The sequence below is a fragment of the Podarcis raffonei genome, chromosome 8 (assembly GCF_027172205.1).
Source record: "Podarcis raffonei isolate rPodRaf1 chromosome 8, rPodRaf1.pri, whole genome shotgun sequence".
NCBI lineage: Eukaryota > Metazoa > Chordata > Lepidosauria > Squamata > Lacertidae > Podarcis > Podarcis raffonei.
In genome coordinates this window covers 36,380,408-36,393,339 of record NC_070609.1, presented here as the reverse complement: position 1 = coordinate 36,393,339, position 12,932 = coordinate 36,380,408, and the positions used below count along the sequence as shown (strand labels likewise).

Sequence of the window (12,932 nt, the reverse complement as noted above, 5' to 3'; positions counted from 1 at the left end):
TACTCCTGGCCCTGTGGTTACTGCCCAGAGTTACTGCCTTAGCATAAAGATGTGATCATTCCAAACATTGAAAAGTGGCAGTTTCTCTATGGAGGTGCAGCTTCTCCATGTGCCAGCCCAGGGCAACCAGGAATAACAGAATGAGCCTTATACAAAATCAGACCACAGGTCCACCTGGCTCAGTCTTATCTACAGGGACCTGCAGCAGCTCCCTGGGGTTTGAGACAAGGGGACACTCCTGGCCCTACCTTGAGATGCTTCAAGAGAGCAAAGGGAAATGGCAATGAACAGAGGAAAGGATGAACACCACAGAAGGAGCTTTGCAAAGCCAAGTTTCACTCTGAGCTGGGTGAAAAGGGACTTTCTTTTATCTGTCCTGAAACTCCCAACATTCAGCTTCCTTGGAGTTCTGGCATCATGAGAGAGGGAGGGAAGACTTCTCTCTCTCCACTTTCTCCATGCCATGCATGATTTTACAAACTTCTATCATGCCACCTCTATCTAGCCTTGTCTCTGAACTAAAGAGGTCCAAATGCTTCGACCTTTCTTCACAGGGGAGTCAGTTGTTGTGTCCGCCCTTTCCTGAACCTTCTCCAGCTCTACAATATCCAGAGGCCATACACAGTACAGTGGTACCTCGGGTTACATACGCTTCAGGTTACAGACTCCGCTAAACCAGAAATATTATCACGGGTTAAGAACTTTGCTTCAAGATGAGAACAGAAATCGTGCTCCAGCAGCACGGCAGCAGCAGCACCAGGAGGCCCCATTAGCTAAAGTGGTGCTTCAGGTTAAGAACAGACCTCCAGAACAAATTAAGTTCTTAACCCGAGGTACCACTATATTCCAAATGCAGTCGCAGCTCATAGCTTTGTGCATTTGCACTGTGACATCGGCACTTTACTTTTCGTCCAGGCATGGTAGTGAAGCTGGAACGGATCAACGCTCTCCCGTTTTGGACATGCAAAGTTTTAGACCAAATCTGCCTGGTTGACAACCCTAATGAGACACACACATTCTCTCTCTCTGCTTGTGGAGCTGATCACCTTCCTTCTGTGTCGACTGAACAACCTGGGCAAATTCGTTTGCTGGCATCCCAAGGCTCTCCCACAGATAAGGGCACTGATGTAACCATGGCAAGAGAAAAACACACACACACACAGAGCAATCTTTCTCCCGTACCCCCTAATTGCTTGGATTCTATGTCTCTTTATTTGATTTAAATAGTGCTCATTAGCCAAACCATTTCAGAATCAAACAGGGTGTGGGGGAGGGGGAAGGATAACTATTTGCCTTCCACCACCTTCTCCCCGGTTGCCATCAGGGCCGTCAAGATCCTCCCTTGTGAACCACATCAGGCACATGGGAACCACTGGCCGGAGGGTCCATTGTCTATGGAGCATAGAGGGAGGGGAGGGAGCAGCCAGCCCACCAACCCAGGAGAGTCTGGATAAGTATTTACAGCCCGTTTGCAGTGTTTGGGTGGGTGTGGCTCATCAGCAGGCCTCCCCCCGCCCCTACAAAGCCAAGGGCGGGCTTCACATGGCCGCGAGCTGCCCTAGCACCATCCGGAACTGCTGCGTGCTGTTGGCGAGCTCGTGGACCCGTGCCACCATGTCCTGGGCAGCAGCGGGGGAGGGGTACTGTAGTGCGGCCACCTTGGTGGTGGCCACAATCTCCTTGAGCATGTCACAAAGCAGGTTGCTGTAGTGGGTGACCTTGTGACGCACGTCCTGGGCCTTGGCCTGGCGCGAGAGAGTGTCCCCGATGAAGACCAGCTTGTGGGCGCTCAGGATGACGAACTTGCTGTGCGCCACGAAGATCTTGGGGGGCTGGTTGGTGCTGACGGCCGTGAAGAAGGCGTCCACGGCGTTGGTCAGGGTGGTGAGGTTGGCCTCGCACTGTTCCAGGTAGAAGAGGAGCAGCTGCCGGTCCGAGGGGCAGAGGGAGGCGCCGTCCCCGGCCCGCATGTGGGCGTAGTGCTGCGGGGGCGTCCAGTTGGACAGGTCGTTGTCGATGGGCCGCGTGACCTCCTGCTCCAGGCGCTCAAACTGCTTCAGCTGCGGACGGGGGGGGGGGGGAACACAGGGTGCTCCGTCAAACAAGGGTGGGCTGTCGAGGACAAATGGCTCCCCCCCCCCCAGCTTGTGACAAAATGAGCCAGCTTCCTCCCCGCAGGGCTACCTGGGACCTGGGCTTTGCCACTGGGATGTGGTGGCATCCTGGAAGACACAGATCCACACAACCCGGCCCTACCATTAGGCAGAGTGAGTACGTAGACTCGGGCAGCTGACTTTTGAAAGCAGTGAATGGGAGGTAAAGGTGGAGAGGCAGGAGTGGAGAGTGCCACATGGCCTGCCCTGCTTAAGCTACCCTGGCATCCTTTATCATCAGTGGCGACCAAACATTTTTGGGCCACCACCCCATTTGTTCCATGAACTCATCCCCAGTGCCTGCTACCCTGCCAAAAGCATTACAGGCGATGACCATGTTGTGCATGCGCCATTGACATGTGCCTGGCAAAAGCCTTAGTGGTGGGGCTGGACCCAGGAAGCCCACTCTACTCACCTGTTGCTGCTCCAGGTGCCCCTTCCCTTGCCGGATAATGTTGCCCCTCTCAAGCAGCTCCTTCTGGGTTTTCTCAAACTCTTCCTTTCCCTAGTTGTTTTTTTAAGGGGTGAAAAGGAGGTTAGTGCGGGTGAAACCAGAGGGACAGACCCACAGCACAAGGAACCCAGATCCATCAGTGCTAGAGCATCTGCTTGGCATACAGAAGGTTCAGCCCCCAGCACCTTCACTTTGAAAAGGTTCTGGGACAAGGCATTCAAAAAAGGACTCTTCACCAACCTGGCTCCCTCCAGATGTTTTGGAACTGCAATTTCAATCAACCCCAGTCAGCACATCTGGTGGACACCTGGTTGGTAAGGGCAGGTGTAGGCAACTCTGCGCTACCTGGATCAGTGACACCAATTTTGGAGGTGTTAATTTTGCTGGTGTTGATACTGACATATTGTATCCTTCCTTTTAGATCTTATTACGAATTATGTGAGGAAGATTTAATTTTGCTGTTTACGCTTTGATTATGTTTTCATTCACTTCTTTGGTTACAGTGATGTGAATCTTTCCATGTAGTAAGCCGCCTTGAGCATGGCTTAACGATGGAAAGGTGGAAGACGATGATAACGATGAAAAAGTTAGCCTGGTGCCAGGCTTTTAAAATATAAAACTATTATATTCTGGCTGGATTAACCAGAAGTGTGGCTTGGGGGCTGGAACCTAGCAAGGGGTTTGACCCCTGAGGATGACGGGACTTTGGGAATGGAGGCATAGGAGCTAGCAAGGCCTCCCCCCTCCCCCCCGTCCATCTTCCCCCGGTGGTGGCTTGCCCCTTTGGAGGCTCTGTGTGTGTTATGTGTGTGGGCACTCTGCCCTTCCCCCCCACAGCACACCCCTCCTCTTCCCCGCCGCCCAACCCCACCTGCAGGTGGACGTAGTCATAGTCTTCCATCCAGCCGCCCTCGCTGTTCTCATACTGCCCCTCGGGCGAGTCCTGGGTCAGGAACTTGGGCGGAGAGGGCAAGGGCCGGGACTGGATGCTGCTTGCCTTGTCAGCCGGGGTGCCGTGGGCGAGGCTGCCATCCCCTCCCAGGGAGGTGGGGGGCACCTTGGTCCTCCGGAAGAGCAAGGAGGCATTCCCGTGCAGGAAGGAGGCCAACTGCTTGGTGTCGTCCGGCACCCCCCGCGAGTACATTACCAGGTGCTCCAGGTCGTCCGGCGGGGACCCCGGCTTGCCAGCCACCAGGGCGCCGGGGGCCCAGCCGCAGCCATCCAGAGCCTGGCTGTGCCGCAGCAGAGCCTGGTACACGTCCTCCATCTTCTGCACCTGCTTGCTCAGCTTGGCGTAGAGGGAGCGGTCCGAGGCCTGTGAGGCGCTGCTCACGGCCGCGCGGGCAAACTCCAGCAGTTCCCGCAGCGCCCCCCGGACGCTCTCGACCGCCCCCTGGATGCGGGCCGCTTGCACCTCCATCTGCTCGGGGCTGCGCCAGCTGCCGCTGATGAAGGACATGAGGTAGGAGACGGCGGTGCCCACGTTGCCCTGGAGCCGGGCCAGCGTCTCCATGGCAACGTCCTGGTCGAGGTGCAAGTCCCTGTCAGGGGCCTCCTTGACGGGCACCATGTCCAGGGAGGAGCTGGAGTGGTTGCTGCGGGTGCTGCCCGTGCTGGAGGCCGAGAGGCGCTTGCCGTCGCCTGCCTTGCCCTCCCGGTCCACCTGGGGCGGCACGTCGTAGATGTAGTCGCCCTCCCCGTCTTTGCTGCCCACCGGCAGCTCCCGCGGCACGTCGTAGACCTCCTGGCTCGCCAGCTTCCTCAGGCCGGGCGGCACGTCGTAGATCTCCTGGGCCTCGGGAACACCTTTGCTGGCGGCCGGAGGTACGTCGTACACATCCTCGGGCAGGTAAGGCTCTGCCGCCGGCGCGGAGGGCTGGGCAAGGATGAGTGGGTGCCGTAAGGGATCAAACGGCTTGGCCTTGCAGAAGACGGGGGGCACGTCGTAGGTCTCCTCCCGCGCGGGGCCATCGGGGACGTCCTTGCTGACCGATGGGGGGATGTCGTACACCTGCAGGAGGGTATTAAAGCTGGCGTTTAATCCAGCAGCACATCTGTAGCCCCCTCAGCTTGTAACATGCTGCTAGTTCATTTCTGGGCCCCATTCAAGGTGCTCACTTGGGCCCCAAAGACTGACATTTTCCCTAAAGACTATCTAAGGTGCCCAGATCGGCAAATGGGGGGGGGCCTCTTGGTAGATCCTCTGCCCTCAAGAGGCTCTGGGGTAGGGTCTAGCATTCAGGTTTTTGTTTCTTATCATCTGTGGCCATAAAACTGTTTCTATTAAGTTACACAATAAATCAATCCTATGCTTCAGAGAGTGTACTTGGTGGGGTGGGTGTTTCTTGGCAATTTTTGTTTTGCCTCCGGGTCAATCGCCTTCTACTCTGCTGGGTCAGAGTGGCTCTCCTAAGCACTAGGGCAGCCCCCCACCGCAGCCCCTGCCACTGAAGATAGAGGCCCTCCCCACGTCCACGCCTCAGAAACCCTGCATGCCATACTCACCACCTGCAGGCCTTTTTCCACACTGGGGGGCACATCATAAATATCCTGGGCATGAGCCAGATCCCTGCTGTTGGGGCCCTTGACTGCCAAGGTGGGGGTGTCATATACCTGGCAAAAGGAACAAAGGAGAGCAAGAGATGTTAATTTCCAATGAGTTTGAAACCCATTGAGGGCTGGTGATATGGAAGCAGAGGTTTCACCACCAACCCACCTGCGTGGGCCCCATGCCAACCAGACTCCCCCCACTTCTAGAAGGCAGGGCATCACTCACTTCCTGGCTGCCTTGGTTCCCCAGTAGACCCCGTGTCGGGGGCACGTCGTAGATCTCCTGGAGGTGGCGGGGAAAGTCGTACTCATCCTGCTCTCCTTTGGGGGAGTCATAGACGTAGACCTGACCCACACGCGTGGGGACGACAACCTGCAAGGGGGAAAAAAGGAGGGTGGATGAGACAATGTTTGCTGGGCTAGGCAGGTGGGAACCTGGCTGGGAAAGTCACAGGTCTGACCTCCATTTGCCTGAGGCTAACTCTGGGGGCCCCAATGTGTCTGAGACACCGCAACATCTCAGGCTCACCTATTGCATTCACCAAGGATCCTCCCCCCCCCCACTTTTAGGGGGGTTGGGAGATGCCCTAAAGACTAGCTCAAAGTCACCCTGAAAAGCCAGGGGTGGGGGGACATCAGCGCCCCTCCAAGCATTCAGCCAAGTCCAATGCACTATCCAGTGCCCTGACCTCTTGGATGCTTCCTTATGCCCAAATGCTGCTGAAGAGCTTTTTCACGCTGGGGCGAACAGTACTGGGAACATACCACTGATCCTAAAAGATGCTCTTAAATAGCTTCTGTGTGTGTCACATAGGATGCAGCTTGTCCTTTCCTCCAGCAGAGGGTGCTGCCTGCCCACAGGCAGCCCCCGTCTGGAAGGAACCTCCAGGCACCTTGCAGCAGGAGCCCCTTCTCCAGGGGAGGCAGGGATGACATCATGTTCTATTTCTGGCTCTGAGCAAATGAAGGGCTTGGAGATGAAGCACAATGTGCGCTCATTCCCTCATGGGCGGCCGCTTCTGGAGGCAGGGGGAAGGCGAGGGACCCTGCCGCAGACGCCTTCCCGGCTGCCGCTAGTTTGCAGAGCGGGGGGGGGGAGTGCATGCATAGAGAGGCATCGGAAGCCAGAGGCTGCAGGAGTCTCCAAGCGCATTTGCACACAGTCAGAGTGCAATACAACAAAAACGTGGAATTCCGCTACAAGGTTAAGCAGGAATGAGTCTTTGCAAAAGCCGGCTCTTGCTAACTAAATTATAACAATGCACTCAGGTTGCATTATTTATCCTGCTTCTGATCTGCCTGGGGTAGGGTAAAGAGCTGCCAAAAACACTGAAGCTCAGAGAGGAGGCAAGAACACAAGAAGAGCCTATTGGTCAGGCTCATGGCCACCCAGGTGCCTCAGGGAAGCTGGACCTGAGCACAAGGGCAGTTTCTCCCCTCCTGCGGTTTCCAGCAACTGGTATTCAGAAGCATTGCTGCTTCTGACCTTGGAGGCAGAGCAGAGCCATCATGCCTAGTAGCCACTAATGAAGACTCAGCCCTCCTGGAATGGGGACCTCAGAAATGGCAGGTGGGTCAGAGAGGGGATGGATGCAAAACATGGTGTCTGCAAAGTCTGGTATACAGAAATTAGTGAGCCAAAGCACTCCTAAGAACATAGGAACGCAAGAAAAGCCCTGCTGGATCAGGCCCATGGCCTATCACATCCAGTATTCTGTTCCCAGGTACCTGTGGGGAAACCTGCAAGCAAGACCTGAGCACAAGAGCCCTCTTCGCTCCTGGTATTCAGAAGCATTGCTGCCTCCAACCACTGAGGCACAGAATCGCCCTTTGGGCTGGTAGCCGCTGATAGCCCTCTCCTCCTTCATGAATTTGTCTAATCATTTTCCAAAGCCATCTAGGTTGGTGGTCACCATTTCCCCCTGTGGGAGCAAGTGCCATAGTTCAACTATGGACCATTTCAAACACTTACCCCCAATCCCAAACTACACAAATGACCCCAGGCAAGAGCTGGCGGCAGCAGCACCACCAATTGTCTCCATAGCAAATGTGCAACCTCTCCCAGGTAATACCCCAGATCTAAAGTCTCCCAAGACACTTTGGATGCTAGTATCTACAGATCTGATGCTTTGCAACAAAAATTAAAAGAAGCAGGAAAACCAACATACAATTAGCAAGTTAATAAGATTCTCATGAGGGTGGGAATACGCATTTTGCAGGTTTTCAAGCCAAGAGAGCCTGCCAAGGACTTCAAGATTTCATCATGCACAGCCCACGTATTCCAAACACCACAGCCATAAGGTGTGGGAACTTGTTTTGTTTGGAAAAGGGAAAGTGGTGGTTCTCAGGATGGCAGCCATCGAACCAGAGGTGTGCTTGATGGCATCGCTTCATATCTTTAGGAGAACCTTCACTTATGGTCAGTGGTCAAAATTCCCCAGCTGTTACTGGACTACAACTCCCACCACCCCGATCCCTGGTCCTGCTAGCTAGGGAGGATGGGAATTGCAGTCCAGCAACAGCCGGGGACCCAAGCTGCTCAGAGGAAAAGGTGGGATATAAATGCAATACGTAACGTGGCACTGCCCTGAAAAATGGAGATCTTCCCATGGCACAGAAGCAGCCAGATGCTGCAACGCAGGTTTGCCCAGAGTGGTGCCACTCGCACAGCGCCACCGTGAGCCACTCCCCAAACACACACACACACCCCCTGCATGGTACCCCTTTGGCCTGCCCTCAAAGGCAGGAAAAAGCAACAAGGTCACCGGCGAGGAAGAGGCGTGGGTGGGGACCTAGCAGGCAGGCAGGCAGGCCTGGCCGGCTGCCAAGTGAGAGAAGCTTTTTTTCCTGAATCATTTACTGCTCTGCCAGGCCTGCTCCATCCGAATCTCCTTCAAGGTCAGCCAGCAGCAGCAGCAGCGGCGGCGGCGGCGGCTACTTAACAGAGGACAAGCATGCCAGGTGCTTTGCCTACTGCCAACACACAACACACAGGACTATCGGTCTCCCCAGCCCAATACTGTCTGCACGGACTGGCAGTGGCTTTCCAGAGATTCAGGCCGCTAGAGCCTCATCTACCTGGAGATGCCAGGGATTGAACCGGGGACTGTCTGCATGCAAAGCATGAGCTCTGCCACTGAGCTGTGAGCCACCTCCTAAATATAAAACAAGGACTGTATCTAACTACGTTCGGCTCAGAGCAGACACACGGAAATTAACAGACCCGGGTTTGTAATGTCCTTGTTTGCCTTTAGTTGGCTGGGGAAGGCAAGGGGAGCAAACAGACTAACCAGAGAGCATTTTCCCTGGGTTTTCCCAGGTTGGTTGGTTTTTGCTTTCGGGGGTCAAAATTCCGTGGTCAGGAATGCATTGGAAACTTCCTCATAGGAATCAATGGAAATCGTCAACAGGTTATGCAAACGCTTGCCTAAGGAACGATTTCTCGGGGACGCCTTGTGATTGCAAAGCAGGACCTGTGTGTACTAACACTGGATACAATCCGAAGGTTCCAGTCCTCAAGGTTCTGAATGAAACAGGGGTTCAGGTATGACACAGGAAGCTGCCTTACACTGAGGCTGTGTATACCCCATTCATTTAAAGCACATTTCTCCTCCCCAGCCCAGATTCCTGGGAACTATAGATTGTTTAGAGCGTTGGGAACTGTAGCTCTGCGAGGCGTAACGACAACTCTCATGATTTTGGGGGCAGGGATAGTACATGGTGTGTACACAGCCTCAGTCAGGCCACTGGTCCACTTAGCTCAGTATGGCCCACTCTGATGTACAGCAGCTCTCTCTGGGGTTTCAGGCAGAGGTTCTCTACCGAGGACTGAATCTGGGAACTTCTGCAGGCAAACCAAATGCTCCAACCCTCTGCTCTCCCCTTGCACTGCAAGACCCCACATTTTGATATGGGACTCTGGGAGAAACCAAAGGCATCAGCCATGCCCAGCCATGCCTCCTTACAGGAGCCTTGTCCGTCTCCAATCCAGAAACAGGCTTGCCCAGGAACCAAGTTGGGGGAGCCTCAGAGATGGATAAGGAGGCCTCCCACCCAGAGGGAGGCCGTTTCCTTTCCCAGGGAGAAACAGGAAACCGCTCCTCACAGCCTGCTGCAAACCCCCCTCCCCAGGGGAAAGCCATGCTGGAGCACACACACGCCCCTGTCTCCACCCTCCACTGCAGAGGGAGGCAGCGGAGGCAGGAGGCAAGGCTGCCTTGGTGCAAATCTCCAGGAAGCTCTCTGTAAGGAATGCAAGCACCAGCACTTGGGGGCAGGGGGAGGCAACCCAGCCCCAGCAGTCCAGGAACACTAACTGCCTCTGCCCCCGTGCAGAGAAGCAAAGAGTTTTTAAAAGCAGACAGTAGTAGGTTGGTTGCCACAATGGGGTAGCTGCTGCCTGCCCACAATGAGCAAGGCAGGCTGAAAAATCCCAGGGCATCTTTGCAGCCTGAAGCGTGGCTGCTGGTGTTGCAAATGGATTTGTCTCCCCCCTGCAGGAGCCCCCAGGCCAGCAGAGCCAGCAGGGTGCAGCAGGAGCCAGCTTAAGGCACTGCTCTTTAGGCTGGCTCCTCTGGTGTTACTACTGATGTTCAGCTGAAAGACTTTTGTGTGTGAGTGTTCTACTGCGGTTTTAGCAATTCATGCTTACCTGCCAGGATAAAAATATTTTAAACAAATTAGTTAACTGCATTGCTTAGCTGTGATTCCTGCACTGCAGGGGGTTGGGCTGGATGACACTTGAGGTTCCTCCCAACTCAGCAATTCTATAACCACCAGCCACCCTTTGCTACAACTCCCTGGTCCCCAACCTCTACTTTAGCTAAACATAAGAATGGCTTCTTCTGCTTTCCCCCATTTACCTTTCTCCTCTTGCCTTCCCTATATTAAAATATACCTGAAGTGTAGTGTAGTGTATCTGAAGAAGTGTGCATGCACACGAAAGCTCATACCAAGAACTAACTTAGTTGGTCTTTAAGGTGCTACTGGAAAGAAATTTGTTTGTTTGTTTGTTTAAAATATACATTGTAAGCCCATCGGGGCAGCGGACTGTGGTCTTGAATGCCATGCAGATCAGCAGTGTATCCATTAGTGTTCTAACAACAGCAACCTGCATGTGTTTCCTCGTTGTTCTTCTTTCCACGGCCTCCCCCCATTCCACATTTATGCCCACGCACCTGAACTCAACAGGCACCGTTTGACCATGAGCTCCGTGGGACAGGGAGCTTCTTTGCTTCTGTTTCTCCTTGTATGTGTCCAAGGGGCAGCTGATGTGGCCCTCTCCAGATGTCACTGGGGCCCCCAGCTCCCGTCCGCTTCTGCAGCCAGGCTGCCCAATGGTCAGGGTTGATGAGAGCTGGAGTCCACCAACCACCTCTGAAGAGAATCATGCTGGACACCGCTAGTGTGTGAGGCTGCACAGATAATTCATAATAATGGACCCCGTGCAGAAGAGGCACTTTCCCCTCGGCCGTGAAAAGCGCCCAGCTCAGCAACCGCTAACAAGGAACCACTTACGCCCCTTTCTCTTTCTCTGTGCCAAAGGTCGCAAGACAATGCCTTCACAGCCACTTTACTACCACTGTCTGACTGCAGGAATAAAAGCCACTCTTGCCCACTTTGACGGCAGAGTGGTGGATTTCTCCTGGGAGCATCGTTCCTGCATCTGACTCTCTGCTCTCGTGCTAAACCCAGAGGGGGTGGGGTGGGGTGGGGTGGGGTGGGGAGAGCTGCCTCTGCCTATTCACAACGGAAGCCAGTGATGGGCAAGAAGCCGGCAGCATCACTTAGCCCACCTTTCCTTTCCCCCTCCTCCTGCTCTTCCTCCTAAGGGGTTTTTCAACATTTTAAGACTTGATTCTGCTTTTCTTAAAATTAAAAAGGGGGGGGGGAGATAATCTACTTTCATTTGCATAAACACACAAGTGGCAATTTAAAAATAGATCAGACAGCTCTCCTGCAGCATGAAGGGAAGTAGGACAGAATACTGAATCGGTGCTTGATTTGCTGCCCAGTGTGCCTGTCAAATGCATTGCAAAGCTGCCCAGGCTTAAGAAAGGCAGAGTTGGTCATCATTGGCCTGTACAAGCAATCACCCGCTGGCATGCGGATAGGGTATCCTTTCTTTATACCAGCCTGGCATCCTCCACATATTTTGGACTGCATCTCCCACCAGCCCCACTTTGGAGGAGGCTGCTTTAAGCTGACCTTGTAGGGAAGGTGTTCCCACCTCTCGGATTGTGCTGGCTGCCCTTTCTCCCCACGCTGGTGCTCTGAAGGAACATTAGAACATAAGAACATCCTGCTGGATCAGGTCAACAGCCCATCTAGTCCAGCATTCTGGTCTCACAGTGGCCAGCCAGGTGCCTCTCCTGGGAAGCCTGCAAACAGGATTCAAACTCAAGAGAAGCCTTCCTGTGGCTTCCAGCAACAGGTATTCAGAATCACTGCTGCCTCCAGCTGTGGAGGCAGAGCATAGCCATCATAGCTAGAAGCCACTGATAGCCATATCCTCTATGAATTTGCCTAATCCTCATTTGAAGCCATCACTGCCTCCCGGGAGAGAGAGAGTTCCATAATTTACCTAGCTGCCTGTCTCAAATCTTCCTAAATTCAGCTTTACTGCATGTCCACAGGTTCTAGCAACGGGAGAAGGGGGAAAACTTACCCCATCCACTTCCTCCATACCATGCATAATTTTATAAACTATCCTGTCTCCCCTTCCTTGCCTTTTCTCTAAACTAAAAAACCCCAAATGCAGCAACCTTCCTTTAGCGGGGAGTCGCTTCATCCGCTTGATCATTCTGCTTGCCCTTTTCTGAACCTTTCCCCACTCTGCAATATCCTTTTCGAGGTGGGGCAATCAAAACTGTACGCAGTACTCCAAGGGGGGCCACACCTTAATCTTGCCAAGTGAACAGGTGCCCCTCAGAGGCTTACCTTTCCTTGGGTCTTTGGGGCTTCCCATCCCCGTCCATCCAGCGAAGGAGGCACCTGGTAGATGTCCTGCCCCAGCCCTGCAGGTGCTGGAGGGACCTGGTAAATGTCCTGGGGCGGGCTGGTCGGTCCAGCTGGTACTTGGTACACCTCCTGGCATTGAGAGGGGCTCTGCTTTGGGTAGGTGGGGGGCTGCTTGCCCGGGGGCGACTGGAACTGGCCCGCGGTCACTGTGCCCTGGTGGAGGGGGGCCCCCGGGGCCTTGTTTGGCGCCGGCACCAGGTAGACATTGTCCTCTTGGGGCAGGAAGGAGGGGTGCATAGAGGTGTACTGGGAGGCGGGGGACGTGGTGTAGCCCCCTTGGTGAGTGTAGGCCAGGGGGGTCTGCCCCGTCGGTTGCGGCGTCTGCTGTGGTGTCTGTGGTGTCTGCTGCGGCAGCTGCTTCTTGTCGTACATGCCCACCAGGATCTTGAGGCGGTTGCCGGGGACGATGCCCTGCCGCCCGTGCAAGGAACAGAGCCACCAGCCATCCAGCCCTTGCGTGTTGCGCTCCAGCACCGTCATGATGTCACCCTTACGGAAGGAGAGCTCGTCCGGGGACTCGGCCACATTGTCGTAGAGCGCCTTGGCCAGCACGTTCTGCAAGAGAGGCAGAGAGGAGGGGAGTTAGGGCAGCCAGCAGGGGGCGGCAGAGGGCATGGGGGGAAAGGGGGAAGACAGCAGGTGGCAGGGCACCAATGGCTGAACAGTGTAGAGAGAGGTCAACAACTGGCACACACACACCCCAAGCTGTAAAAGATGGCTCCCAGAGGTACAATTTGCAGTCAGCATCACATAAA

General features: G+C 54.5%; 1 protein-coding gene across 3 annotated transcripts in view; it reads right to left on the bottom strand.

Moving 5' to 3' along the window:
• Positions 1 to 1,193: 1,193 nt before the first annotated feature.
• Positions 1,194 to 12,932, bottom strand: part of BCAR1 (BCAR1 scaffold protein, Cas family member) — a 38,066-nt gene continuing 26,327 nt past the window's right edge. For 2 of the 3 annotated variants that reach the window (XM_053399254.1, XM_053399253.1), the window contains exons 2-7: positions 12,097 to 12,732; positions 5,384 to 5,530; positions 5,113 to 5,220; positions 3,479 to 4,618; positions 2,569 to 2,658; positions 1,194 to 2,060 (exon numbers count right to left, since the gene is read on the bottom strand). In XM_053399254.1, the coding sequence (XP_053255229.1) occupies positions 1,539 to 2,060; positions 2,569 to 2,658; positions 3,479 to 4,618; positions 5,113 to 5,220; positions 5,384 to 5,530; positions 12,097 to 12,732 (2,643 nt within the window). In that variant the 3' untranslated portion in view covers positions 1,194 to 1,538. The remainder of the gene's footprint in view (positions 2,061 to 2,568; positions 2,659 to 3,478; positions 4,619 to 5,112; positions 5,221 to 5,383; positions 5,531 to 12,096; positions 12,733 to 12,932) is intronic. The other variant, XM_053399255.1, reaches the window with a different exon arrangement.